Consider the following 25,322-nt stretch of genomic DNA (forward strand, 5'->3'; position numbering starts at 1 on the left):
TATTATTAAAGAGATACCTTACAATCTGTTTTGTTTGTTTGTTTTTCTGCGGTATGTGGGCTTCTCACTGTTGTGGCCTCTCCCGTTGCGGAGCACAGGCTCTGGACACGCAGGCTCAGCGGCCATGGCTCACGGGCCCAGCCGCTCTGCGGCATGTGGGATCCTCCCAGACCGGGGCACGAACCCGTGTCCCCTGCATCAGCAGGCGGACTCGCAACCACCGTGCCACCAGGGAAGCCCTTAGAGTCTGTTTGATAACATCTTCAAAATCAGTTTGTACTTTACACTTACAACACATCTTAATTTGGATTTCTTTTTAAATTGAAGTGTAGTTGATTTACAACGTTGTGTTAGTTTTAGGTGTACAGCAAAGTGATTCAGTTATACATGAGCATATATCCTTTTTTTCATGCTCTTTTCCATTATAGGTTATTACGAGATATTGAATATAGTTCCCTGTGCTATACAGTAGGTCCTTCTTGCTTATCTATTTTATATATAGTAGTGTGTATATGTTAACCCCAAACTCCTAATTTATCCCTCCCCCCAGCACATCTCAATTTGGACTGGCCACATTTCAACAGCTCAATAGCCACATGTGGCTAAATGACAGCGACTGACAGCACAGGGCTGGGGAAAAAGACAGATGCAGTCAAGGGGACTTTCAAAACACCATAGTAAATGCAGTGACAGAGATTATGTTCAGAGTCACTCAACCAAGGGAGTTCGGATTTGAGCCTCCAGTGACCTTCCAACCCCAGACCTGTTCACGCTGCCGCACATCAAAGACTCTGCCCACTTCAAGCAGTGGCCTCACTGCTGGCCTCGACCAACCAAACTTAATATATCCAAAATAAAATTCATCCTCTTCCCTCAAATACCTCCTCCTGCTCTCTCATTTTCTATTTCAGCTGATGGTACCATTATCTATCTGTTCACTCAAGTCACCTTCATTACATCTTTGGACAAAAGATTACTTTCCCTAGAAGATAATTTAAAATCTAAATGCTGGGACTTCCCTGGTGGCGCAGTGGTTAAGAATCCGCCTGCCCGTGCAGGGGACACGGGTTCGAGCCCTGGTCCGGGAAGATCCCACATGCCACAGAGCAACTAAGCCCATGCGCCACAACTACTGAGCCTGGGTACCTAAAGCCCGTGCTCTGCAACGAGAAGCCACCCTCTCGCCGCAACTAGAGAAAGCCCGCGCGCAACAACAAAGACCCAAAGCAGCCAAAACTAAACAAATCAATAAATTTATAAAAGAAAATAAGCTTATAAAAAAATCTAAATGCCTATCCAAAAATGCACCTTCCTCTCCACCCCAACTCACCGAGCTTGCTCAGGCCACTTTCATCTCTCACATGGGTTGTCACAAGAACCTTTTTCTTACCCAGTTTTATTGAGATGTAATTGACATTCAGCACTGTGTAAGTTTAAGGTGTCCGGCATAATGGTTTGCCTTGTGCAGGAGAGCCGTGCTCATCTCTGTATGGGTCCATTTCAGTTAAAGTTTTGCCCAAGCCAGCACTGAAAACCTCTTAATTGGTTCCCTTACTATTTCATAAGGCCCTTCAAGGCTCTCCATCCCCTACATAACAAAGCCCATGATCTTTTTCACATAGCAAAGAATTCCCTCCAGGGTGTGACCTTTGCTCCTCTAACAATGCCCAGCTGTTTACCTTTCTTCCACCCTGAACAAGTTCTCTCACCTCCTCTGAGCCTGCAATTCTTTTGTACTTTGGTTGGTTGGTTGGTTGGTTGGTTGGTTGTTTTTTTTGGCCGGGCCCCAAGCTTGGGGGATCTTAATTCCCCCATCAGGGACTGAACCGGGCCCACCACTGAAAGCGCCCAGTCCTAACCACTGGATCGCCAGGTGTAAAAACAGCCATCCTAATCTCTCAAAAAGTTGACCTGAGGTTTAAAAGAAATATACTTTAAACAATACACAATCAAGGGTTTTCTGTACCCATTACTCCTTTATATATTTATCTAGTGCCCCTTTCCAATTAAATAACATTTATTGAATACTTACTATGTGCTAGGCACTTTGCGGGACACAAGACAATGGAAATACAGACAAGTAGATTGAATAACGCGACCTTTGCCTTCCCCAAGCTCATCACAATATAGTTTCTCAACCAGTACCTTTAATGACTAGATAATCTCTAAAGTTAAGAGCAAATGACGGGGGCACTTCCCTGGTGGCGCAGTGGTTAAGAATCCACCTGCCAATGCAGGGAACACGGGTTCAAGCTCTCGTCCGGGAAGATCCCACATGCCGGGGAGCAACTAAGCCTGTGCACCACAACTACTGAACCTGCGCTCTAGAGCCTGTGAGCCACACCTGAGCCCTTGTGCCACAACTACTGAAGCCCACGCGCCTAGAACCCATGCTCCGCAACGAGAGGCCACCTCAATGAGAAGCCCGAGCACGGCAACTAAGAGTAGCCCCCACTCACCGCAACTAGAGAACGCCCACGTGCAGCAACAACCCAACACGGCCAAAAATAATAAATTAAAAAAACAAAGAGCAAATCAGCGTGTCCCCGGCGTTCCTTCAGGCGCCGCCTCATCCCAGCATCTGGGCTTTCTCCTGATGGATAAACACCTCCGCCACGCCCCAATACAGAGTCCTAGGCTTCTCCCGGGGAACCTGACCACCGCCCACGTGGCAGGCGCGGGGCGGGGACTTCAGGCGCCGCTGGGGCCTGAACCTCTGCGCCTGCGCGCTGCGGCCAGCGCAAGGACCCGGATTTAAAGAGACAGGCGTTACAACCTTGGTGGCTGCGCGCGGCCTGTGGGTGCCTGGCCCTAGGCCTGAGGTGGAGCCGGAGCCGGGAACGCAGGTGAGGGACGGCGCGGCCGGGCCGAGCAGGGGGGAGAGAGGCAGCCCGGGTTCCGAGGCTGGGGCGGCTGGGAGCCAGCCTCCTGACCTCCTCCTCCGCCCGCCCGCGGAGCCCCAGGGCACACCCTCCGTGACGTGGCGGCCCCCGGGGAGCCCCGCCGGCCTGCGCCGAGGCAGGGTGCCCCCGGCTTCCGCGGGGCTGCTCTGGCCGGATCTGCCCACCCGCCGCGCTGAAGTCGATGGGCTTCGGAGGGACCTCGGGAGCCTTTCTCTTCCCGCCGCGTGCCCTTCAGCCCAGCCCCGGGCTGTGTCCTGGAGGCCCCTCCTGCCCGAATCGAGGGACTCGCTTCCCCGCCCCCTCCCGGTGTCCCCGCTGTCCGCCCCGGGCAGTAGTAGCCCGTGCCCACTCCCGAAAGCGTCGCGGGGAGGCCCTCCGGGAAAAACGGTCGCTGGGCTTTCACTTCCCGGCCCGGCTGCGTTCAGGCCTCAGTGGTTTTCTTTTCCGTTCCCTTTGATGAAATGCTGAGCGGCGGCTCTGGGGGCTGTGAGCCAGGCGGGGTTCCTCACGCGGCTTTGTGCCTCGTGGCCCAGCGCCTCCTGGGCCCTGCGGAGGGTCGGGCGCTGCGAGGTCCTCTCTTGTCGGCTCCTGTGGTCCCGGCGTGGTGGGGGGGGGACGGGAGGGGGAGGGCTTCGTTACTCGCCCTCCAAGGAAGGTGGTGATCCTTGTTCTGAGCGCTTCTTACGGGCCTAGCGTGCTTTCCCGTACCTCACCCCTGTGGTTCCTCAACTTCTCGGGGTTATAGAGACCTTTGTGAGTTTCCTGAAAATCATGACCGTCTCTCCCCCCCAAAATGTACAATGCTGAATGTGCACCTTTTTGTATACATTTTCAGGGAGTTCAGAGCCTCCCCACCATGGACTTATTTTAATTTTCCCAGCCATCCCGTGAGGTAGGTATTATTTTCTCTGTCTTAGAAGTAAGAAAACAGACTCAGGGGAGTTAAAGGAAATTCTCAAAGATAACATAGCCCTTGAACTGTATGGTCACACTGTGCTCCCGTCTCTGATTCCCGGTTACCTGCTGTCCTCTGCATCATGTTGCACTACAGTAAGTAAAGCCTGCCTTCCATTGTCACCCAATAGCAATTTCACTACAAAGGTGGGTGCAGGCTGAAAATAACATCCAGTCTGTTTAAAGTTGGAACGACGAGGATACTTAAGAAAATATGGGTATGAGAAGGGGGGGGCTTCCCCTGTGGCGCAGTGGTTGAGCGTCCGCCTGCCGATGCAGGGGACACGGGTTCGTGCCCCGGTCTGGGAGGATCCCACATACCGCGGAGCGGCTGGGCCCGTGAGCCATGGCCGCTGAGCCTGCGCGTCCGGAGCCTGTGCTCCGCAACGGGAGAAGTCGCAACAGTGAGAGGTCCGCGTATCGCAAAAAAAAAAAAAAAAAAAAGAATAAGGTGGGGGATGCCATGTGGATATGATACCTGTTTCCATTCGGGTTGATTGATCAGTTCCTTTGATTCTTGCTGTTCCAGCTACTTCAGCATTTCCCAATTCAAGCTGCTGAATTATAACCAGGCTAGTTTCACATAGGGAGCTTCAGCTTAAAGGATAACTGCTTCATTGATTTTGAGGGCTTTATTCTTAGAGTGACAACTCTTTGAGTTAGGTACTATTAATATCCACATTTTACAGTTAAGGAAATTGAGGAACTGAGAGGTTAAGTAACCTACCAAGGTCATACAGCCAATGAGCTAGGTAGGATTTGAAACCAGGCAGTCTGGTTTTAGGCTCCATTTAATTGCCTCTCAAAATAGGGCTTCTGATTAAATCGCACATCTATATAGTGGCTTAATTATTTTCTGAGGACGGCATATATATTATATTTCACATTAAAAACTTTATGAACATAATGTAGTGGGTTTGGTTTGGTTTGGTTTGGTTTGCTGCACCACACAACTTTTGGGATCTCAGTTCCTCAACCAGGGTTTGAACCCTGGGCACTGCAGTGAAAGCGCAGAGTCCTAACCACTAGACCACCAGGGAACTCCCAATGTAATTTTTCTTGATGATTAAAAAGAAACTTTAGGATCTTTTTTTTTTTTTTTTTTTGCGGTACGTGGGCCTCTCACTGTTGTGGCCGCTCCCGTTGCGGAGCACAGGCTCCGGACGCGCAGGCTCAGCGGCCATGGCTCACGGGCCCAGCCGCTCCGCGGCATGTGGGATCCTCCCGGACCGGGGCACGAACCCGTGTCCCCTGCATCGGCAGGCGCACTCCCAACCACTGCGCCGCCAGGGAAGCCCCTAGGATCTTATTATTCTTAAGGCTCACCATCCATTTTAAGGATTAGGGGCTGCTGGTGGCCTGAGAGAAGGTTTTATGTTATTTGGAATCTCTTGATTGTGATTTACTAGAAACACATGTATACATTAGATAATTGAACATCCTTTTGCAAACTGAATTTTCCTGTATTGGAACTCTGCATCCTGTAGGCAATAAATCTTTCATACCTGGTCTTCCCTGGTGGTCCAGTGGTTAGGACTCTGAGCTTCCACTTCAGGGGGCGCAGGTCCGATCCTGGATGGGGGAACTAAGATCCCATGTGCTGTGCTGCACAGCCAGGAAAAAAAAAAAAAAAAAAAAACTTTCCTACTTTGGGAAGTGTTTGATTGGCCAGCATGGATTGTGTTAGGATGTCTGCCTTTGAGGAAATTAGAAGCCTACCTCCTTGTCTATAACTCACTTTTCTGCCTCTCACCCTTTCATGCAGCTGTATGACTTTGGCTTTTAAGACCCTCTTACCACCAACTCTCCGCGCGCTCAGCCAAAAAGAACTGTGCCTATTCCGAGAACAGCATCACTGGCCTGACGTAAGACAGTTCAGCCGGTGGTCAGAAACAGTTCTTCGTGGACACCACCTCCTCCAGAGAAGAAAGCCTGTTGTGTCATTCCAGGAAAGCAATCTAAGACCACGTGCCACCTGCCTAGTTTTCTTGCCAGGGTCGCATGTGGGACTCTGCAGTGGCCCCTGTGAGATGGCAGAGCAACGGTTCTGTGTGGACTATGCCAAGCGGGGCACAGCTGGCTGCAAAAAATGCAAGGAAAAGATTGTAAAGGGCGTGTGCCGAATCGGCAAGGTGGTGCCCAATCCCTTTTCAGAGTCAGGGGGCGATATGAAAGAGTGGTACCACATTAAATGCATGTTTGAGAAACTGGAGCGGGCCCGGGCCACCACAAAAAAAATTGAGGACCTCACAGAGCTGGAAGGCTGGGAAGAGCTGGAAGATAATGAGAAAGAACAGATAAGCCAGCACATTGCAGGTGGGATGGAGAATACTGCTTTGTCAACTTACTGGTGCTGAGAAGAAAAGGGATGAGAGTAGGGCCCAGTTTCTTTCTTCCTGTTTGTCTTTCTGTCTTTGTTTTAAGTTTTGGTTCAGAAATAACTTCAGACTCACAGAAGAGTTGCAAGAATAAAAGTAATACAAAGGATGCTCATATTCACTTTTTTTTTTTTTTTTTTGCCACACCACGTGGCTTGTGGGATCTTAGTTCCCCAACCACAGATTGAACCCGGGTCCTCAGCAGTGAGAGCGCAGAATCCTAACCACTGGACCGCTGGGGAATTCCCTCAGATTTACCTATGGTTAACATTTTGCTCTGTTTGCTTTATCATTTGTGTTCACGCGTGCGTGCTCGCGCACTCTCTCTTACTCTCCTTCCACACACACAGTTTTTTTTTCCTGAACCATTTGAGCATACATTATGGCTCTTTGCCTTTAAATATTTCAATGTGTGTATCTTACGAATAAGGATATCTTGACCATAATACACCTATCAACCAGTAAATTTATCATGGTACAATACTTTAATCCACCATCTGTATTCTAGTTTTGTCAGTTGATCAGATAATTTACAGCTGTTCTCTCCCTTCAGTATGGAATCCTAATCTAAGATCGGGTGTTTCATTTAGTTGTCATTTCTGGCCTCCTTTAATCTGGAACATTGCCATGGTCTTTCTTTTTCTTTTATGACATTGACATTTTTGAAGAATAGAGTACCTACCACTACACCCTTTTATCCATCAATTTATTATCTGTATGAACTCACAGATTACTACTTTTTCCTGGTGGCTTATAATTGTACTGTATTAATTTGGTGCTAAATTGTCCCATATTTGGCCAGTTGGGAGCCCCTCTGAGCTAGTTTCTGTCCTCAATGCCCAAATCACATTTTAAAAAATGTTTTAAAGTACTTCCTTATTCTCTGGCGTAACAGTATGCTTGCTCTTAGGCTTACCTTGTATGTATCCTGTCTTATCCCTGGAATCAGCCATTTCTCTGGAGTCCTTATTCCTGTTAGTGGGGAAATGGCATAAGAGACCAGAATCTAGATGTTCCATGTCCTGGGTGCCATGAGGTGTCCTTGCTTTTAATCCCCTTCAGCAGACAGAACTAGAAAATATATGTTCGTATGTATGCAAAAACATATATACATACACAGATACATATATATGTGCACATACATGCATATTCACATGTATGCATATTTTAGAAATCTTATACTTACAAATCTAGTTTGTACTTTCTGACCTTCAGTGTCTTCATCTATAAAGTAATATTCATATCTTCAATTACGTTTAGTTCTGGTCACTGTAGGAGTACTCTAAAATGGGCACCTATCTTTGTTCTTTGAGAGGAAAAGAGATTTCTGGGAGAGAAAACTACTCATACACTTTTTCCTCAAGCTCCCCTCCTGCCCTACCTGGCCTTAGCCATTGGCCTCAGCCTTTGTTACTTCTTGACCCATCTCATTCAGAGGAAGAAGAACATGAGGTAGAAGTAGACTGTCAGATAGCTCAGATAACTCAGCAGCTGGAGGTTTTCTCCTACTTAGACCAAATCAACATGCTCTGTTTATCCATCTTCATTTTGCTTTCTTGGTTATCTATAAATTGGGTCTAATCCCATAAGCTGAGGTTGCCACATTTTATCTGTTGAGACATGATTACTGATTTCCTCCAAATAATCTGGAGATTATTATATGTGGGATAAGGGGTGGAGAGTGTTGATGAAAATTTAAGTTACTAATGAAAATAAAGAGTAACTGAGTCTTTTGTCCCCAGGACACCCTCTCCCTAATAACCTATTACTACCTCCACTCAAGAAGACCAGCCAGCCAGTAGGCAGCATTGGGTTAATACCATGGTAGTAACTTACCTAGCCAGGCTGTAAGAGCAGTTGATAGATTCTTTAGAAGCTTTCTCAGGGATCTTTCACTGAAGGATATTTTCCCTTCTTTTGGGGTCCTACAGATCTGTCTTCCAAGGCAGCAAACACACCAAAGAAGAAAGCTGTTGTCCAGGCTAAGTTGACAGCCACTGGCCAGGTGACATCTCCAGTGAAAGGTGCCTCATTTGTCACCAATACCAATCCCCGGAAATTTTCTGGCTTTTCAGGTAAGATAGGTCAGGGTTACCTGAGCTGTTACAGTCCTCCTTTTAATTTAGTATCCTATTTGGGACTCTGGTTAAGAGTGAACGTTCTGTGCTATCTAGCCTCCTTAATACGGTGACCCTTGAACACATGGGCATTAGAGGCTCCAAACCCTCTGCACAGTTGACAATTTATAGTCTACCCTCCTTATCCCATGTTTCTCCATATCCATTGTTCTCCCATACCCTCAGTTTGCATCCATGGATTCAATCAACTGCAGATTGTATAGTACTTATTTGCTATTGGAAAAAATCTGTGTGTAAGTGGACCCAGGCAGTTCAAACCTGTGTTGTTGAAGGGTCAACTGTAATTTGCTTCCATCTGAGCAGAGAGGTAATGGCTAATTCTCATTGCCCCACTTGTATAGCATTTCTTTGTATATTTTAATCTCTGTTGCAGCAAAAAGATGTTTGTTTTGTCAAGACTTTTTCCCCTCGAAGTAGTTTACCTGGATCAGACATAACCTGCCCTTTACTTCCTTGTTTTTTGATAATGGAAGAATCTTGAGAAATTGCATGCCTAAACTTGCCCAAACTGGAGATGAAAGTAGAGAAGAAGGGAGATGTCCTGCATGGCCTTGTGTAGCAGATAGCGTTGGGCTGGGGGCTTTTACATACATAGTTTCATTTGTTCTTCGTTAAACTTTGGGAAGTACTTGTATTAGGCCCATTTTATCAATGAGAAAGCCAATGCTCCGCATCATTATGGAGTTAGTATTTACACTGAAGTCTGTTTAACTCCAGCACCTGTGGTCTTTTACCCTACAACCTGTTACTTCTTTTATATGGAGACATTCTTGTGACCGCCTCAGCTAAAGAAAATAAAGTCATAACACATGGGCTCAGAAGTTGTTTGAGGAGGTTGCTTCTCTAGTGAGTGAAAGAAGCCCGGACTTGAGGTCAGAAGACCTGGGTCCTGGTCTGAGCCTCTGTGGCGTCATCTGTGAAGTGGGCATGGCAACACCCGCCTTGTTGATCCCACAGTGTCTCACAAGGAATAAAGGAGGTAAAGTTGCAAAAACAGTGTCCGACTCTCTGGGATATTTTATTATTTTAAAACTCCAAGGTTTGCTTGGTTTTTGTCCAGAGGTAGGCCAAAGATAGAAATATGGAAGAGTCCAGGTGACAGTAAGGGCAGTGTGTTTCTGGAAGGGCCCTGGTTCTAGGGAGGGAATTTGGGAGAAACGGGGTGTTCTAGTTCTTACAAGCTGCTGAACAGTGACATTTTGGAGATCTTGTCCCCTAAAATCCTCTTTAGACTCCGGGTTAGAGATGAGCATAGATTTATAATTTACAGAGCCCAGGCAAGAAGACACTTATATCAGCAGACAGCTTGCTAATGGCTTTGCTGCAAGCTTGCAGAATGAAATTTACTTTGTAAATGGTCACAAGGAGGTAAAAGAGGATCAACTCAAAAGAGTTGCACAGTTATTTGGGGTGTCTGGAGGAAAGACCTACTTGTTGCCTACTTTTTGTTTTTACAGTAAGAAAGAAAAGAAAGTGGTGTGGGGGTGGGTGGGAGTGGCAAGGAGCTGGCAATGTCTTCTCTCCTCTGGCCTTGGTCTCCTCATCAGTAAGAAGAGATTGAACTAGATAATTTTTAAGGCTTCTTCCAGTTCTGACAATCTGCAGTAGCAGTGGTTTCAGATTGACTAGCGAGTTCCCTGATTTCTTCCCCCTTCCTGCTCCCAACTTTTCTGGGTTCAGCTTTGCAAGTGCTCTGAGATCGTCCTGACCACTCTTGGCATGAAAACGGCCCTTATTCTTCTGTGAAGGAGTCATATAAAGGGATGCACGTCAGCGGGTCTTCTGCCTCAGTGTGAGGCCGTCGTTTCTTTACTATTAACAGCTGTGAGATCTGGGGAGATCACTTGACCTCTGTTTTTTTACCCTTAAAATGGGTATAATATCTACTCCCAAAGGGCTCGTTTTGGGGGTTAAGTGAAGCTGCATCTGTATAGAGCATCGGCAGAGTGTCTATTAGTTTCCCTTTCTTCCTTCTCAGCAAAGGCAAGATGAATCATCTATGCTGTCTCTCTTTTTCTCTTCCCAACAGCGAAGCCCAACAACTCTGGGGAAGCCCACTCAAGCCCTACCCCTAAGACAAGTCTGTCCTCAAGCAAATGTGACCCTAAGCACAAGGATTGTCTGCTACGCGAGTTTCGGAAGTTGTGTGCCATGGTGGCTGAAAATCCTAGCTACAACACGAAGACCCAGATCATCCAGGACTTCCTTCAGAAAGGCTCAGCAGGAGGTGGGGCCTCGAGCATCCTGGATGGGCTTCTCCTCTAAAGAGCTCAGCGTCGTGGCCGCTTCATGGACATGTGAACAGTACAGTTGCACGGGGCCTCACGCTTGGTTTAGTGCTCTGCTATTGCCATCTTGAAATTCTTAACACCTTCGAACAAAGAGCCCACATTTTCATTTTGTACTGAGCCCCACGAAGTGTGTAGCCAGTGCTGCTCAAAACGTGTTGGCATCTTTCTTCCTCCCTTACTCTGGCCCCCAGGAGGCCAGAAGAACCTATCCCATTTGAACAAGAGGAGAATTCACTATCCTGCATGTTTGATTAGGTTTTCGTGAACCACTTGCACAGCTTGGGAATAGAATCTTCCAACTGTGTTTCTTTCATTCATCTAACAAAGGATCATTGAGCATCTGTAACGTGCTCATCACTGGGGACACTACAGTGAAAGTCATGGCTCTGCCATGCGGGAGTTCATCCAGGGGCTAGAAGGGAGGCACACCACCAGCCACCCAACGCCACGGCCTTTGCTGCCGTAGTGAAATGCACACCCTACCCTGTGGTCCCGTCACGGCAAGGGCAGCAATGTAGACATCTCTTTTGGTTCCTTGAGGTTATGTATTTATTTGTTTATCTCCATTTCTCAAGAAGGGTTTCTTTCTTCTGTCTCCTCCAGATGGTTTCCACGGTGACGTGTACCTAACAGTGAAGCTGCTGCTGCCGGGTGTTATTAAGAGTGTTTACAACTTGAATGATAAGCAGATTGTGAAGCTTTTCAGCCGCATTTTTAACTGCAACTCAGATGATATGGCACGAGACCTAGAGCAGGTCAGAGGAAGGGGAGGGTAGGTGGATTCCAGGTGGGGTTCTGCCTAGCCAAGCACCTGTACCCTCTTTTTTCTGGGGGAGCACATACTGTTTTAGGAAACTGAAACACACTTGAGCAAGCTTTCATTATGAGAGGAGCTGAATGAGAGGCTACAGCTGTTAGTTTCACAAGGTTCTGAGGACTGAACTTATACCCCTGCTGCACCCGAGAGGCCTAGACCTCGAGGGGCTGGATCTGAGACTTCCCACTATCTCTCCAGGGGCTCTTATTCTAGACCCTGGCTTTTTCTGGCTTTTTTTCCCCTATAACTTGGGCTTACCATTCAGTTTTGGTTTGTTCATGACTCCAGCCTTGGCACAGTGGAAAGTTTCTATCCAAACATCCCCATTATCTGATGACCATATCTGTCTCTTAGTTCAGATTCTAACAGGCCTCAAAACTGGCTTGGCCCTGGATTAGTTCTTGCATCACTTCTCAGCTAAGGCAGGTGGCCAGATCCTGTGGAGGATGGAGGTACCTTTTCCATGAGCTGTGGGTGGGACAGATTCTTAAGAAGTGAGGTCAATATGTGTGAGTTGGGGATAGGAGCGGTGATTGAACTCTCTGATTCACCCTTTAGTCCTGGGGACTCAGGGGTTACACTTGGCCACTCTGGGGTTGCTGCAGTGGCATTTTGGTTTTTGGAGACAGGGTGACGTGTCAGAGACAATCAGAGTCTTCTTTGAGCAGAGCAAGTCTTTCCCCCCAGCTGCCAAGAGCCTTCTTACCATCCAGGAGGTGGATGAATTCCTCCTGCGGCTCTCCAAGCTCACCAAGGAGGACGAGCAGCAGCAGGCCCTGCAGGACATCGCCTCCAGGTGGGGATGGGCCTGGGGGGAAGGAATCACAAGGGAAGGAAGGTTTGGGAGTGCAGAGCTTTTCAGAGACCAAGTTGAATGTGCCTCCTCCCTCTAGGTGTACAGCCAATGACCTTAAGTGCATCATCAGGTTGATCAAACATGATCTGAAGATGAACTCAGGTGCAAAACATGTGTAAGTACCGGGTGCTCTGATTGTTGAAGCTGCCCACTTTCTTTGTTGTCAGCTGGTGTCAGGACTTTGGAGCCCTGATTTGGTTTTGAATCCTGATTCTCCCTTCTTCTTTCCTGTGGAACCCATCACTTGACCTAGCTCAGCCTCCATTTTCTCATACATGAAATGGAGATAACAGTACCTTTTCACAGAGTTATTACAATCAAACATATGGAATATGTTCAATAATTATGGTATGAGTTGCTTGCCCATTCCAGCCCCCTCTTTGCTGGGGCAGCATCCATGTAGCACAGTATCTCAAAAGAGCTGAGTTTTCCAAGAGCTTTTTCTCCTGTGAAAGTCTTTAGGCAATAGAACATAACCCCTTCCCCATATATTGGGAGCCCTCCTCTCTCTGAGGACAGACTGCTATCCAAAGCCTTAAGGTCAAAGGCAGTGGTTTTTGTTTCCTTGCTCCTGTTGGCCTTGGCAGGTTAGATGCCCTAGACCCCAATGCCTACGACGCCTTCAAAGCCTCGCGCAACCTGCACGATGTGGTGGAGCGGGTCCTCCGCAACGAGCAGGAGGTGAAGAAGGAGCCAGGCCGGAAACGAGCTCTGAGTGTCCAGGCCTCACTGATGACCCCGGTGCAGCCCATGCTGGTAAGGACGCTGCTCTGGCCCTGCTTTCTACTCCTATCCACAGTTACTATCCTTCCCCGTGAGATCTGATAGGGTACGATATTGATGGCCTGTGCATGTTGGCTGGAGGAGTTTGGGGAAGGAAGGGTAGAGATGCAGAGGTGGTTTCTCATGGAGGAGTAAAGGCAGAGGAGGAGACGGAGTGACCTGGTGCAAAGGCCCGAGATCTAGGCCCGGCTCGGCCATCAGCAAGCTGTATAGAATCTTAGGTGAGTTCCTTAGCCTCTCTTGGTCCTTAGTTTTCTTATGGGAATGAAGTCTGAAGCGTCTACCTAGAGCGGTTCACCTGTCATCTTTCCTGAAGTCAGGTGGATGTATAAAGTAACTCCTGTTTCTGTCACCTGCCCCAGAGTAGCTCTGAGAGTTGGTGACAGAGCCAGGCTTCCTATGACAGGGTGACTTGGGTCTCCTTTTTTTCTGGAAAGAGAGGAAGCTTAAGGAATGAAGACCAGCTCTTCTTGGGCCTCTGCTCATTTCATGAGAAATGAGATTTCCTTTCTGAACTGGGTTTTCTTGTGCAACAGGACTGTCCACATCTGGTGCCATGCCTGCTGTGAGAGCCTTTGCATTGTTTCAGTGGGGTGCGCTGCTTTGTATGAAACGGTCTTGTGTGTTTTACTGAAGTCTTGGTCTAGGGTTCTGTGTTTGGGACAGGGAAGTATTCTGTGGGACAGCCAGCACCAAAATAGTGAAATCTCATCTTGAGGGACCGGCCCCCTCCATTAGTGGCCTTTCTGACTTTTATAAGAATTCTATCTGGAGTCTCTTCTACAACCTGTCATTTGAAGAGTGGCATGGGTTATACAGCTTACTGGTTAACCACCCAGGCTTTGGAGTTGGGCCTAGATTCACATCTCATTTCTGCCCTTTACTAGCTATGTAACCGAAAATGGGCATTTAACCTCTGTGAACTTCAGCTTTCTCATTCCTAAAGCGAAAGCAACAATATTTATGGCATAAGATACAACATTGAGGATGAAATGAAATTTTGTGTATGATCTGACACGTAGAAATACCTCCAAGATGATAGTCATTGTTGTTTGAGTCAGGACAGCACAGTTATGTGAATAAGCACTCCTGTGTCCTGTCCTGTCCTAGGGATTCCTGATCGCTGCCATCCTGCCAGCCTCACTGTCACCTGCACGCTTTAATCTTACCTCTGCCTAACCCCTGTGCTGAGATAACTGTGTGTTCAGTAATAAGCCAGAGGCCCTGCAAGACCCTAAATTATCATTGACAAAAAAATCAAATGCTGTTTCAGTGGAATTGTATTTGCTCTACAATGAATTGCATTCATATATTCCTCAAAATGCAAGCTCCTGTGTCAATTTCGGTGGCGCTTTTATTGTTGGAATACGACACTGCCCAGCCTTTCCCATTCCCATCACCTCTTCCGCAGCCTGCCCTGGGGTTATGCTCTGGCTGTTGGCCCCTGGGACCTGGGCTCCGGGCTGTCCTTGCTGAGCAGCCCCTCTTGGAAGAGCACCTGTAAGTCTCCAGGCTTTTCTTTCCCTACCTCAAGGCCGAGGCCTGCAAGTCCATCGAGTACGCGATGAAGAAGTGTCCGAATGGCATGTTCTCTGAGATCAAGTATGATGGGGAGCGAGTCCAGGTGCATAAGAACGGGGACCACTTCAGCTACTTCAGCCGCAGTCTCAAGCCAGTCTTGCCGCACAAGGTACAGGTCCCTTCCTTTCCGCTGGGACTCTTTCACTTCCTGCCTCTAAGAGTCTCAAAGCCAGTGTTCCATAGCCATTCCAGCTCTGGTGTAAAATAGGGTCTACTTTGTATTTGTTGAATGAAAGAATGAATTCATGTATTCAGTTTTGGAGTCTTCCAGTAATGAGGGGCTGCTCAGTAGGGACAGCCAAAGAGCGCAGACAGGGGTCAGTCAGCACGGAGCCTGGGGGCAGTGATGCCAGCTGTGATGCCGCGATAGCGAGCTCAGCTGGTGAGCCCCGTGCAGTGCTTGTCTTCTGCGTTTCCGGGTCCTGTGTGCTCCCCGCCAGCTAAGTCATGGCTCAGGTACAAAGGGCCAATGGGCTGTCATTCATTAATTTGTTCAACAAATATTTATCAAGTGCTTAGTATATTCTGGTTGCTGTTTAGGTAGCGGGCATCCAGCATTAAAAAAAAAAAAGAAAGAAAAAAGGGTGGAAGTTCTGCCCCTCCAGAAGCTTACATTCAGATGTAAACACAATCCCACAAGGATTTCTGGGAGCCCAGAATCCTGCCCTCAATCAGAGGGCATTGAGAACCTCGCCCCTCTGCCTTTCTTAGCTCCCGGGGCCTCTGGGAGCTTTTGGGGGTGTCCAGGGAAAAGCAGCAGAACATCTGGCTCCAGTAGCTGGAGGGTAGGTAGACCTCTTGTTCTTGTTCTTGTCCCCCCTTCTATCTTGGCTCAGACTCCACTTCTCAGAGCCCCGGGAGAGGGGACGTGGTATGGGGCTCGCATCCTTACCTCAGCCTCCCCTGCCTGCTAGAGCACTGGGCAATCAGACCGTTAGGTTTGAGTGTTCTGGAGAGCTGAGCACGACCTCCCCGTGAGCATTGGTGTGGGCTCACTTGCTCAGTAGGGAGGGCTCACAGTCAAACTGTGAGCTGGTTCTGGGGACACCTCCTGCTCCTTAGGAAGGCATTTGAGCACAGCTTTCCAGACCGGGGGCCGTTTCCCTGCTCTGCCTTACCAAAGTTCCATTCATCCCTCTCTCCCCTTTGCTTTGGTTCCTGAAGGGCTGGGTGCCGGATGGAAGCGGAGTGGGATGGATGTGCAGGCCTTTCCTGTACCCCCTCCAAGCTTCTGAGGTAGTGATGGCCTAAGTGCCCTGCCCAGGGGAGGATGGGACCACAGTAATGCTCTCTGGACTGCCTTCGTGGCCTTACTCGGCAGGGGCCACCATGGGTTACAGTGGGACCTCTTCCTGTAGGACTGTAAACACTAAGGCTCTGCCTTTCACAGGAAAAAAATCCAATTCCAAACACCCTTTTCTTCCTCATTCTGAAGATGGCTATGGGTTCAGAGCTCCCACTCAGAGAAGAAGCTCCTCACGTTCCCTTGCTCCTCCTAAGGGGACTCATTTCTTCCTTCCATCTTTTTTCCAACTGGTCTGTTCTCCTGCACAAATCTCTGCCTGCCCACCTTCCCTCCCTCCATTCCGTGTTTGTCTGCCCCCCCGCCCCCCGCTCATTTTCACTCTCAGTTTCTTCCTTTTTCCTGCAAATTCTCCTCTGCAGCCAATAGAAAATGACCTCAACATGGGCTGACCTCTTCCTGGGTCTGGGCAGAGGTCCCGAAACAGCTGATTCTTCTTGTCTAGGTGGCTGCCGAGGCCTAGGTCTGTTCTGCACATTAGCTTGTCTTGCACATGTTGGTGTTCTGTGTTCCTTCTGGGGCCTGACTCCCTCCCCTGAGTGACCCTTCTGCCTCCAGGTGGCCCACTTTAAGGACTACATCCCCCAGGCTTTCCCTGGGGGCCACAGCATGATCTTGGACTCTGAGGTGCTCCTGATCGACAACAAGAAAGGCAAACCACTGCCCTTTGGGACTCTGGGAGTGCACAAGGTACTGGCTCAGGGCCAGATGTGCAAGAGTGAGTGTGTGCACGTGTGTGCGCTGTCAGTCTGAATGGAGAGGAATGTATCACTTACTTAGGGCCAAGCTTATCTTCATCTCTGAACTGGTTCTGAATTTAGCCCTGAGTTTAAATGTGTTTTTGTGTTTTGCATAAAAAAAGGGCTAGTAGTGGCGACTACCTTACAATTGGGTCAGAGTCTCTATTCAGGACCATCTGTCAAGTGCCCTTATGGCCCAGGGACTTCACAGCACAAATAGGCCTTTTGTATCAGATGCTTCAGAGGGTCTCTGGAAGTGGACTGGTACTCCCCATTTTTCATGCCCTCTTACTTTTGTCCCTTATGTACCTACGACCTCATTTTCCCTTACAGAAAGCTGCCTTCCAGGATGCTAATGTCTGCCTGTTTGTTTTTGATTGTATCTACTTCAATGATGTCAGCTTGATGGATAGGTGAGGGATCTATTTTTGATTCCTGGGTGGGGAGGTGAGGGCTTCAGATTGGATCGGAGGGAGGAGAAGTGGCTGGAGCTGGTGCCTCTGTGCCCAGGAGCTGCAGCGGGAGGGAGCTAAGAGCCTGCACAGTTGCTACACAGCTCCCCATTCACGATGTGTTGACTAGGTCTCGGCTCTGAATGCTTAAGTCACAGAGGAAGCTCAACCACCCGCAGCAAAATGGATTGTTGACGAGATACAGACTATGAGCACAGTAGGGTTTCAGTTTATCTTCAGCACCTACGGGTACATGAGGCAGATAGTTTTCAGCTCAGAGGTTTTGTTTTTGGAAGAGGCCGACAACAGGAAGCTTGTGATTGTCGGTGTTCTGTGGCTGGGGCCTTCTTAGGGCTAACTAGCAGTCTTGACTTAGCTGCATCCAGTTCTTGGGCCTGAGAAACCGTTTTGGCCTCTTCCTCCCTTAGAGAGGCATCCCAGGCCCCACCCTCCACACCAGCCTTGAGTGTGGAAGGGGAAGGAGACAGAAGGGAGAAAGAACTGCGGGGGTAGGAGTTGGGGTTTGGGCTTCAGGTCCTGAGGCCTGTCAGCCTGCTCCAAGCACCAGCCCACCTGGGGCCTGGGGTGAAGCTGGGTGCAGAAAATGAGAGTCGGAGTTATTTTTCAAGTGGGACCAGGATTTATACAGTCTGTTTGGGCTGATGAGGTAGAGACAGGAACTACAACAATGAAGTGGCTCTGTGCCATGGCTTATAACCGTCTGTCTTTGGTCCCCGTGGAGCCCTTGTCACCCTGGGCAGGCAGAACTGTTAGACATGAGGGCCCTAAGCCATGGCAAACCCTGAAGCCGAAGTTCATGGTTGTGCCCCCTCGCTCCTCAGAACTCCTCAAGGGGGTGGGAGGATCCTGGCCTGACCTCGGTTCTCCTGTCCCCCTCAGGCCTCTGTGTGAACGGCGGAAGTTTCTTCACGATAACATGGTTGAAATTCCCAACCGGATCATGTTCTCAGAAATGAAGCAAGTCGCAGTGAGTGAATCCCACCCTAGGCAGTGTCCTAGTGGTTTGAAAGCAGGGCAGAGAGCCCCTTGGGTCAGATGTGACTGGGAGAATGAGTCTTAATTATTTTCTTATGAGGGAAGCTGATGTGTATACAGGCAGACCTTGGAGATATTGTGGGTTTGGTTCTAGACAATAAAGCAATATCACAATAAAATAAGTCATGAATTTTTTGGTTTCCCAGTGCATAGAAAAGTTATGTTAATACTATAGTCTCTTAAGTGTGTAATAGCATTATGTCTAAAAAAACAATGTGCATACCTTGATTAAAAATACTAAAAAATGCTCACCATCATCTGACAACACAGGGTTGCCACAACCTTCAGTTTGTAAAAAACACAGTATCTGCAGAGTGCAACAAAGCAAAGCACAGGAAGACAAGGTCTGCCTGTGTTCGTCTCCCAGTCTCCGCCTGGGAGGGCAGGGCATGAAGCATCCTTCCCAGGTGGGCTCCCAGTGTCTCTGAGCCGAAGCAGCTCTCTGGTTGGTCGCTGCTCTGCTAGCGCTTTTGTTCCTTCTATTCAAGTCAGGGTGTTTCCAGCAGGCGCTTTGCTAGTGTGTGAAAGGAAACTCCCCTCTACCTCACTCCCAGAGCCCTTCTCTGTTCTCGTACCAAGCTCAGCGTCTCTCCTGTCATCCCTCAGAAAGCTTCCGACTTGGCTGACATGATCAACCGGGTGCTCCAAGAGGGCTTGGAAGGGCTGGTGCTGAAGGACGTGAAGGTAAGACGGTCACCTCCTTCGCTTTCTCCTGCGAAGCCCTCCCGAGCCTTTCCAGCCCTGGCCAGGCGGTGGCAGCGGTGGTCTGAGGTGTTTGCGGGTGAGTGCGGGGGGCGGGGGGGGGGCGTCTTTCCAGAGTTCTGGGTCCTAGAGGACGGGTTTGTGTGTGTCTCCCGTAGTGCCTGGAGCAGAACGGGCTGGGCACTGAGACAGATGCAGTGGGTCGTGTGAAGAGGCAGAAAGCCCGCCTCATACAGAGGATCCATTCTAGTTTGCGGTCTCTCTCTCGCTTCCCCTCAGGGTACATATGAGCCTGGAAAGCGTCACTGGCTGAAAGTGAAGAAGGACTATTTGAACGAGGGGGCCATGGCTGACACAGCTGACCTGGTGGTGCTTGGGGCCTTCTATGGGCAAGGGAGCAAAGGTCAGGCTGGCCTCTGGCCCCTGGGATGGTACTTCTTTGAAAGGTACCACTCAAGGAATAGGCAGGCCTTTTTCCTGGCTTGGTCTGCTAGCGTGGCCAGTCATGACGTCCAAAGCTCTGGGATTAGGGGCCCCAACCTCACCCATGCTACGTCAGGCAGGGACATTTGAGAGCTGCGGACCTGGTAAGGGAGAGATCAGGCAAGAGTACCCTGTGCTAGCCTGGCGCAAAGAAGCTCACCACCAACTGTTGCTTCAGGGACTGGCAGCTTTCTCCTCAGGGAAAATCCCCATTTCCTGACTAGAGAGGAAGCTGGGTCTGAGGAGCTGGTACTGGTAGGCGTCTTTCTGTGTGCCAGGCTCTCTTCAATTCCTCTTACTCCACCAGAGCCCAGCGTCGGGTGTGATTATCCCTCATTCACTGAAGAGCAAACTGAGACTCAAAAAGGTTAAACAGCTAGTGAGGGGTAGATCCAGGAGGTGATCTCTGGCATCTGATGCCAAGGCCTGGGCCCTTTCCTCCAGCAGGCTGCCCCTCACAGGGCACGATCGGGTGGCAGAGATGCGCCCCCCCCAAGTTGATTTAGCCCCTCCTCCCCCCAGGTGGCATGATGTCCATCTTCCTCATGGGCTGCTATGACCCGAGCAGCCAGAAGTGGTGCACAGTCACCAAGTGCGCAGGAGGTCACGACGACGCGACGCTCGCCCGCCTACAGAAGGAACTGGACATGGTGAAGATCAGCAAGGTGAGGAGGGGACCTGGGGGCCCTGGCCTCTAGACTGGCAGTCATTCCTGAGACAGGCAGTGTTATGGGGGCTGCAGGTTATCGTTTATCTGTTTCCACGGAAAAGAGAGCTGCCGCTTGGCCATAGGAGCAGTATTAGGCCCTCAAGTTCTCCGAGTACCTACCTTGTGGAAACTGGCCTGCATGCCCTCCAGGCCACACCCTCTCTGGGCAGGGAGGATCCCAAGGGGCGAGGGTCAGCCTTTTGTGATAAGTCACCTGTCCTCACAAGCCCGTGACCAAGAAGGGGTTTAAGTCTCATTTTGGCAACAGCCCAGGACTGCATCTTTTCTCCTCTAGGATCCCAGCAAGATACCCAGCTGGCTGAAAATCAATAAGATCTACTATCCTGACTTCATCGTTCCAGACCCAAAGGTATTAGCCCAGGGCCTGGGGTCCTCCAGCCCAAAAACGGAGCTTGTACATTCTCTAGTGCCACAGAGACGTCACCTCGGCCTCACTGACAGTGCACCCAGGGTGGGGCTCTGGACTGTTTAGCCAAGTGACAGGCACAGGGATGACCAGTCAACACTGAGGAGGCATCCTCAGTAGAGAAAGGGACTGCCCATCCTCTAGGCACAGGGGGTCTGCTCTAGAAGTGACCTGGGCCAACCCCGTCCTGCACTGACAGAGAAACTGAGGCCCAGAGAAGAAACGAGACTTCCCTAAGGTCACACAGCATCAGCAGCAACAGTGGGACTTGAATTCATCTCCTTCCTGTTAGCCACTGCTTTTTTGATTTTAACTTGTTCTGTATTGCTTTTAGCTGGTTGGGAGGTGTTTTCTACTTAACCAGGGAGTGACCTGACTTACTCCTGACAGAAAGCTGCAGTGTGGGAGATCACAGGGGCTGAATTCTCGAAATCTGAGGCTCACACAGCCGATGGGATCTCCATCCGTTTCCCTCGCTGCACCCGAATCCGTGATGATAAGGACTGGAAGTCTGCCACTGACCTCCCCCAACTCAAGGTGCCATCTCCTGGGCTGCGTGTGTGTCCTGTACCCCACTGTCCCAGCCTTGGAACCGAGGGCCCCTGGCCTCCCGCGTCCTCTGTCTTCTCCTTTCCCCGCTGCACTGAGATGCGCAAGGAGGGCAGTTACCAGAAAGGGAGCCCAAGCCGTGGCAGGGCCAGGAGCAGCAGCACTGGGCCCCCACCCACACTCCCGGAAGAGAGCCCTACACTCACCGGGCCCCCGTGGGCAGCCCTGGGTCCTGGTGAGGGGGAGCTCCTGTCTCACGGCTTCCTGTGGGGGACCTGGCCCCAGGCTGCAGTCTCTACGTTGCGGAAAAGAACTGGGGAACAGAACAGTGATCTGTGCTGATTACTCCAGAAACAGGGCCAGAGCTAGAAAAGTACCAAGGAAGCCAGCCACTTTTCCCTGTTACGTGTCTCTTTCCCCTCATTGTTCCTCAGTCACCTAAAACGTACCACCCAGCCTGCCTGAGGCCAGTGGCTGGGAAGGGAGTGATACACCAACATTCTCCCCGCTCCTCAGGAACTGTACCAGCTCTCCAAGGAGCGGGCGGCTTTCGCCATAGTGGCCGCAGATGAGGGGGGCTGCACTACAGGGGGCAGCAGCGGAGAGAACGAGGGCACCTCGGGGCCAGCTGTGTCCCACGAGGCCCCGAGAGCCTCCCCCAAGCAGCCCTCCGCCCGTGCCAAGAAGGCAGGAGGGAAGCTGAGTAGCTCCAACAGCAAAGGCGGTAAGGAGAAGGGTCGGGGCTGGGGTGATGAAAAATGGACACGAGGGCAGAGACCAAGGACAAGGACCCAGTCTCACACTCCAGCCCTGAGGTCATGGATTCTCTGTCCACTGCAGCTGACGTTGGCTGCATTCTTGGCTGTGTGTCCACCCATGGGCCAGAAGCTGTTCTGCTGGGCATCCTCCTGCTCTGTAAATCTGAATAACAGGACCCCGGGAGAGCCCCTCGGAGCCGGGGATAAGCCACCTCTGAGCTAAAGGCTCAGCGTACAGCCCTTAGCTCCTGTCTCACCCACCCTCACAGCAGAGGAAGGGCCCAGCCCTTCTCTGTACTCCCCTGACTTCAGGGACCATTATCCGCTCCCCTGCCCTCTTTTTAGTTCTCATCCTGAGCTCTCTCCTGCAGGCAACAAGCTGGCTGCAAAGCCTTCCCCTGTGAAAGTGGGAGAGAAGCGGAAGGCTCCTGATGAGACCCCATGCCAAGCAAAAGTGAGGGTAAGAAGAGCAGTGCCCTCTGGGGGGTGGGAGGGCCTTGTGTGCCCAACTCTCTGCACTTGGACTCTGAGAGACGAGCGAAGGTGTTATCAGGACTAACTGCCAACCCCCTGCCCTCCTGCAGCTGCTCCTGGCCGCGAGCTGGGCTGGCAGTGCTGCGGCTCCACCCTGTGCCCTCTTGTTGCCTTGCAGAGGCGGCCGGCCAGCGAGCAGAGAGGAAGGAGCGCTGTGCCAGCAGGCAGGCGATAGAGCAGCCAGCCCAGCCGAGAGGCTGCAGGGACCCAGGCGGCTGCCGGCCCCAAGTCACAATTGACATTAAAGGGGAGAAAGCCCAGTCTGGGTGTGGGAGTGCAGCAGTGTGAGTTTGTGAACAGGGCCAGCCAGCGAGGAGCGGGAGAGGGCACTGGCTTGGTGACCGTCTTTTTCCCTCTCGTACTCCCTTGTTAAGTCTTTGGTTTGACAGCAGCTATTGCGCGCCTACTGAGGCCAATGACTCGGTTCCGCCCTGGGGGAGCTGATGCCCCAAAGGGCAGATAAAGAACTCGACATCTGGTCACTACACGGTGATTGTGCCACCCCAGCCCAGGAGTCAGCACGGAGGTCTGGGAACTTGGGCCCTGAACCCAGTCCCCAGAGCACCTATACGACCTTTCCGTCTTTTCCCTGCCTGAAGCCTGGAATCCGCCTGCAGTCACGAGCCGGGCTCCTGGCCCCTTGGCCAGCTAGTGCACACACAGTGGACCGCTCGATCGAGCAGCATCGCTGCGTCTGAGCGCCCCTGGCCCTGCCCACCAGCCCCTGGATGGTTCTTGGAGACACATGCTTTCCAAGTCCCCAGTGTAGGGACCCGTCTCCTCTCCCTTCTCTTCCTCTAGGCAAGGATGGAAGGGCATGTAGGTCCTGTGTAATCTGGAGTGGCTGGAGGATCGGGGTTTTGATGCCTTTACCTTTCCTCCGGTAAACTCTTTCCCCTCGTGTCCTGACCGCTAGGCTCCCTGTCTCAGGCTTTTGTTCTAACCTCCCTCCTCGCTGGTCTCCGCTCCCTGGGCGGAGAGCCATCTGCCCCAGCACAGTCCAGCCCTGCTCCGGGCCTGCCCTGACCACAGTGCATTTGCAGGTGCTGCTGGACATCTTCACCGGGGTGCGGCTCTACCTGCCGCCCTCCACGCCAGACTTCAGCCGTCTCCGACGCTACTTTGTGGCATTCGATGGGGACCTGGCGCAGGAATTTGACGTGGCCTCAGCCACACACGTGCTGGGTAGCAGGGACAAGAACCCTGAGGCCCAGCAGGTCTCCCCGGAGTGGATCTGGGCCTGCATCCGGAAACGGAGACTGGTAGCTCCCTGCTAGGACTGCTGCCTGCCGTCGCCCTCTGGCTGTGCTCTCCCCACTGCACTACTCCTGGACAGGGCAGGCAGGCACGGGACAGAACCTGGGGGAACGGGCTTTCTTCTCCCAGCTGTGCGTCTTCCAGAACCCACCAACCACGCGTGGTCTCTTCCAGACTGGAGTTAGTTGCTGTGGGTACCACCTGTGAAGCCAGTTTCTCCTGCCAGTTTACATAGGTCTTTCAGATCTGGGTGCTGGTTTTGACCTCTTTTTTTTTTCTTCTTTAAAAAGAAGCTTTTAAAAAAAACAAAAACAAAAAAGCCAGGAACTATCTTGGAGTTATGTATGCCCTTCCCCCCACACCCCCTATAATTCTAGTGATTAAGGAGTGACGGGAAGGCCGGCTGTTGAAGCTCTGTCCACAGAGCCCGTCCTGGCGGCAGTCTTTTCTCCCTTACCTGCCCCTTCTACTTCCAGGCCCATTTTAAAGTTGTATTTAAAAGAAAGACTGTCCCCAGAAATGCTTATATTTGGCAAAACTTGTATTCAGCCTGGCCGCCAGGAATGAAGTCTCACTTGAAAGAAAACAAAATGGGTTTTATGTCTTTGTGCTCTCTTCTTACAGCGTGTGGGCCCCGATCTGAAGGGAGGGAACCGTGATGAGGTAGGAAGGAAAGGGAGGCTGTTCGGGCTACTCCTCGGGGGATAAAGGGCTCCAGGAGGATCTGCCTCCCCCAAATCTGGAAACAAGACTGCTCTTTAAAGACCCACCTGAGGACAAATCTACACAGCCTGCTTACAAAGAATGGCTCCTGCACGCCTGAGGCTGATCTATTTGAATAAAAGAAAAACAATTTAGCATGGACGAGTGCAGTTCAATAGAACTTTTTATGGCATTGGACGCACCCTGTAAATCTCCACTGGCCAACATGAACCAGCTATACTCTGAGCATGTGAAATGTGCTAACAAAACTGAGGAAGTGAACTTTTCATTTTCGTTCAAGTAGTCAACGTGAGGCTAGTGCTAGTGACTACCACCTTGGGCAGTGCAGGTGTAGACAGACAGAGTTTCAATCAAGCCCTGAAACTTAACCTCCCTAACCCTCCAGGAATGGGGACAGGAACTGCACCTAAATCACAGGGTTGCTGTGAAGAGTAAGTGACCTCAGGAGGCCTTAGGTAAAGCACTTAGCACAGAGCCTGGCACGTAGTGATCTGGAGTTGGGAAGATCAGCACTGGTGTGCATGTCCAGACCCTTCCCAGGAGACTGGGGCCTGGCCCCTGACTTCAGAACCCTGTCAGACCACCTCCACAGCTTCGCACCTGTGCGGTACAGCCCACTCTGGTCTGAGTGCAGGCTCGTCACGTCACCTTCTGGTTTTGAACTGACTTCCAACTGGTTCTGCTGACTTCTGAGGGTCCATTCCGTTTTTTCTTATCGACAGATTGGCAGAGGCTCGTTTGTCCAGGCCCTGTGAGTGAGGTTAATGTGACTCAGTCTCTGGAGCATACCCGAGCATGAGTCTGAGTCTGGGCCACCGCCTTGCCCGGCCCTCCTCCAGTGCGCTCAGCCGAGGTCACACTCTGCTGGGAGGCCAACTCCAACCTGATTGACCGGGGTTTCCAGCTGCTGCTGAAAATGTGTTGGGAG

General features: G+C 50.7%; 1 protein-coding gene across 3 annotated transcripts; it reads left to right on the plus strand.

Moving 5' to 3' along the window:
• Positions 1 to 2,697: 2,697 nt before the first annotated feature.
• On the plus strand, positions 2,698 to 24,683 carry LIG3 (DNA ligase 3). Of its 3 annotated transcripts, XM_060080750.1 has the most exons (21): positions 2,698 to 2,846; positions 3,739 to 3,795; positions 5,623 to 6,173; positions 8,167 to 8,310; positions 10,403 to 10,600; positions 11,268 to 11,419; positions 12,111 to 12,277; positions 12,375 to 12,452; positions 12,925 to 13,093; positions 14,655 to 14,810; positions 16,563 to 16,694; positions 17,078 to 17,157; positions 18,097 to 18,184; positions 18,859 to 18,936; positions 19,234 to 19,357; positions 19,960 to 20,102; positions 20,442 to 20,516; positions 20,964 to 21,110; positions 21,639 to 21,846; positions 22,252 to 22,340; positions 23,458 to 24,683. In XM_060080750.1, exons 3-21 carry the CDS (start codon positions 5,627 to 5,629, stop codon positions 23,689 to 23,691), a joined length of 3,009 nt encoding a protein of 1,002 aa, XP_059936733.1. In that variant the 5' UTR covers positions 2,698 to 2,846; positions 3,739 to 3,795; positions 5,623 to 5,626; the 3' UTR covers positions 23,692 to 24,683. The 3 variants fall into 3 exon arrangements, with proteins under 3 accessions (XP_059936733.1, XP_059936732.1, XP_059936734.1); XM_060080749.1 differs by lacking the exon at positions 2,698 to 2,846 and having other exon boundaries at positions 3,012 to 3,795; XM_060080751.1 differs by lacking the exons at positions 2,698 to 2,846; positions 23,458 to 24,683 and adding an exon at positions 22,533 to 23,422 and having other exon boundaries at positions 3,012 to 3,795.
• Positions 24,684 to 25,322: the final 639 nt, after the last annotated feature.

This window comes from Mesoplodon densirostris, chromosome 18 (genome assembly GCF_025265405.1).
Source record: "Mesoplodon densirostris isolate mMesDen1 chromosome 18, mMesDen1 primary haplotype, whole genome shotgun sequence".
Lineage (NCBI taxonomy): Eukaryota > Metazoa > Chordata > Mammalia > Artiodactyla > Ziphiidae > Mesoplodon > Mesoplodon densirostris.

Coding starts and splice junctions, on each gene's coding strand:
- LIG3 (XM_060080749.1), top strand. CDS start 3,704: ATGCTGAATGTGCACCTTTTTGTATACATTTTCAGGGAGTTCAGAGCC. Junction 12,453..12,924: donor AACTCAGGTGCAAAACATGT/GTAAGTACCGGG, acceptor TGGCCTTGGCAG/GTTAGATGCCCTAGACCCCA. Junction 21,111..21,638: donor CTGACCTCCCCCAACTCAAG/GTGCCATCTCCT, acceptor CCCGCTCCTCAG/GAACTGTACCAGCTCTCCAA.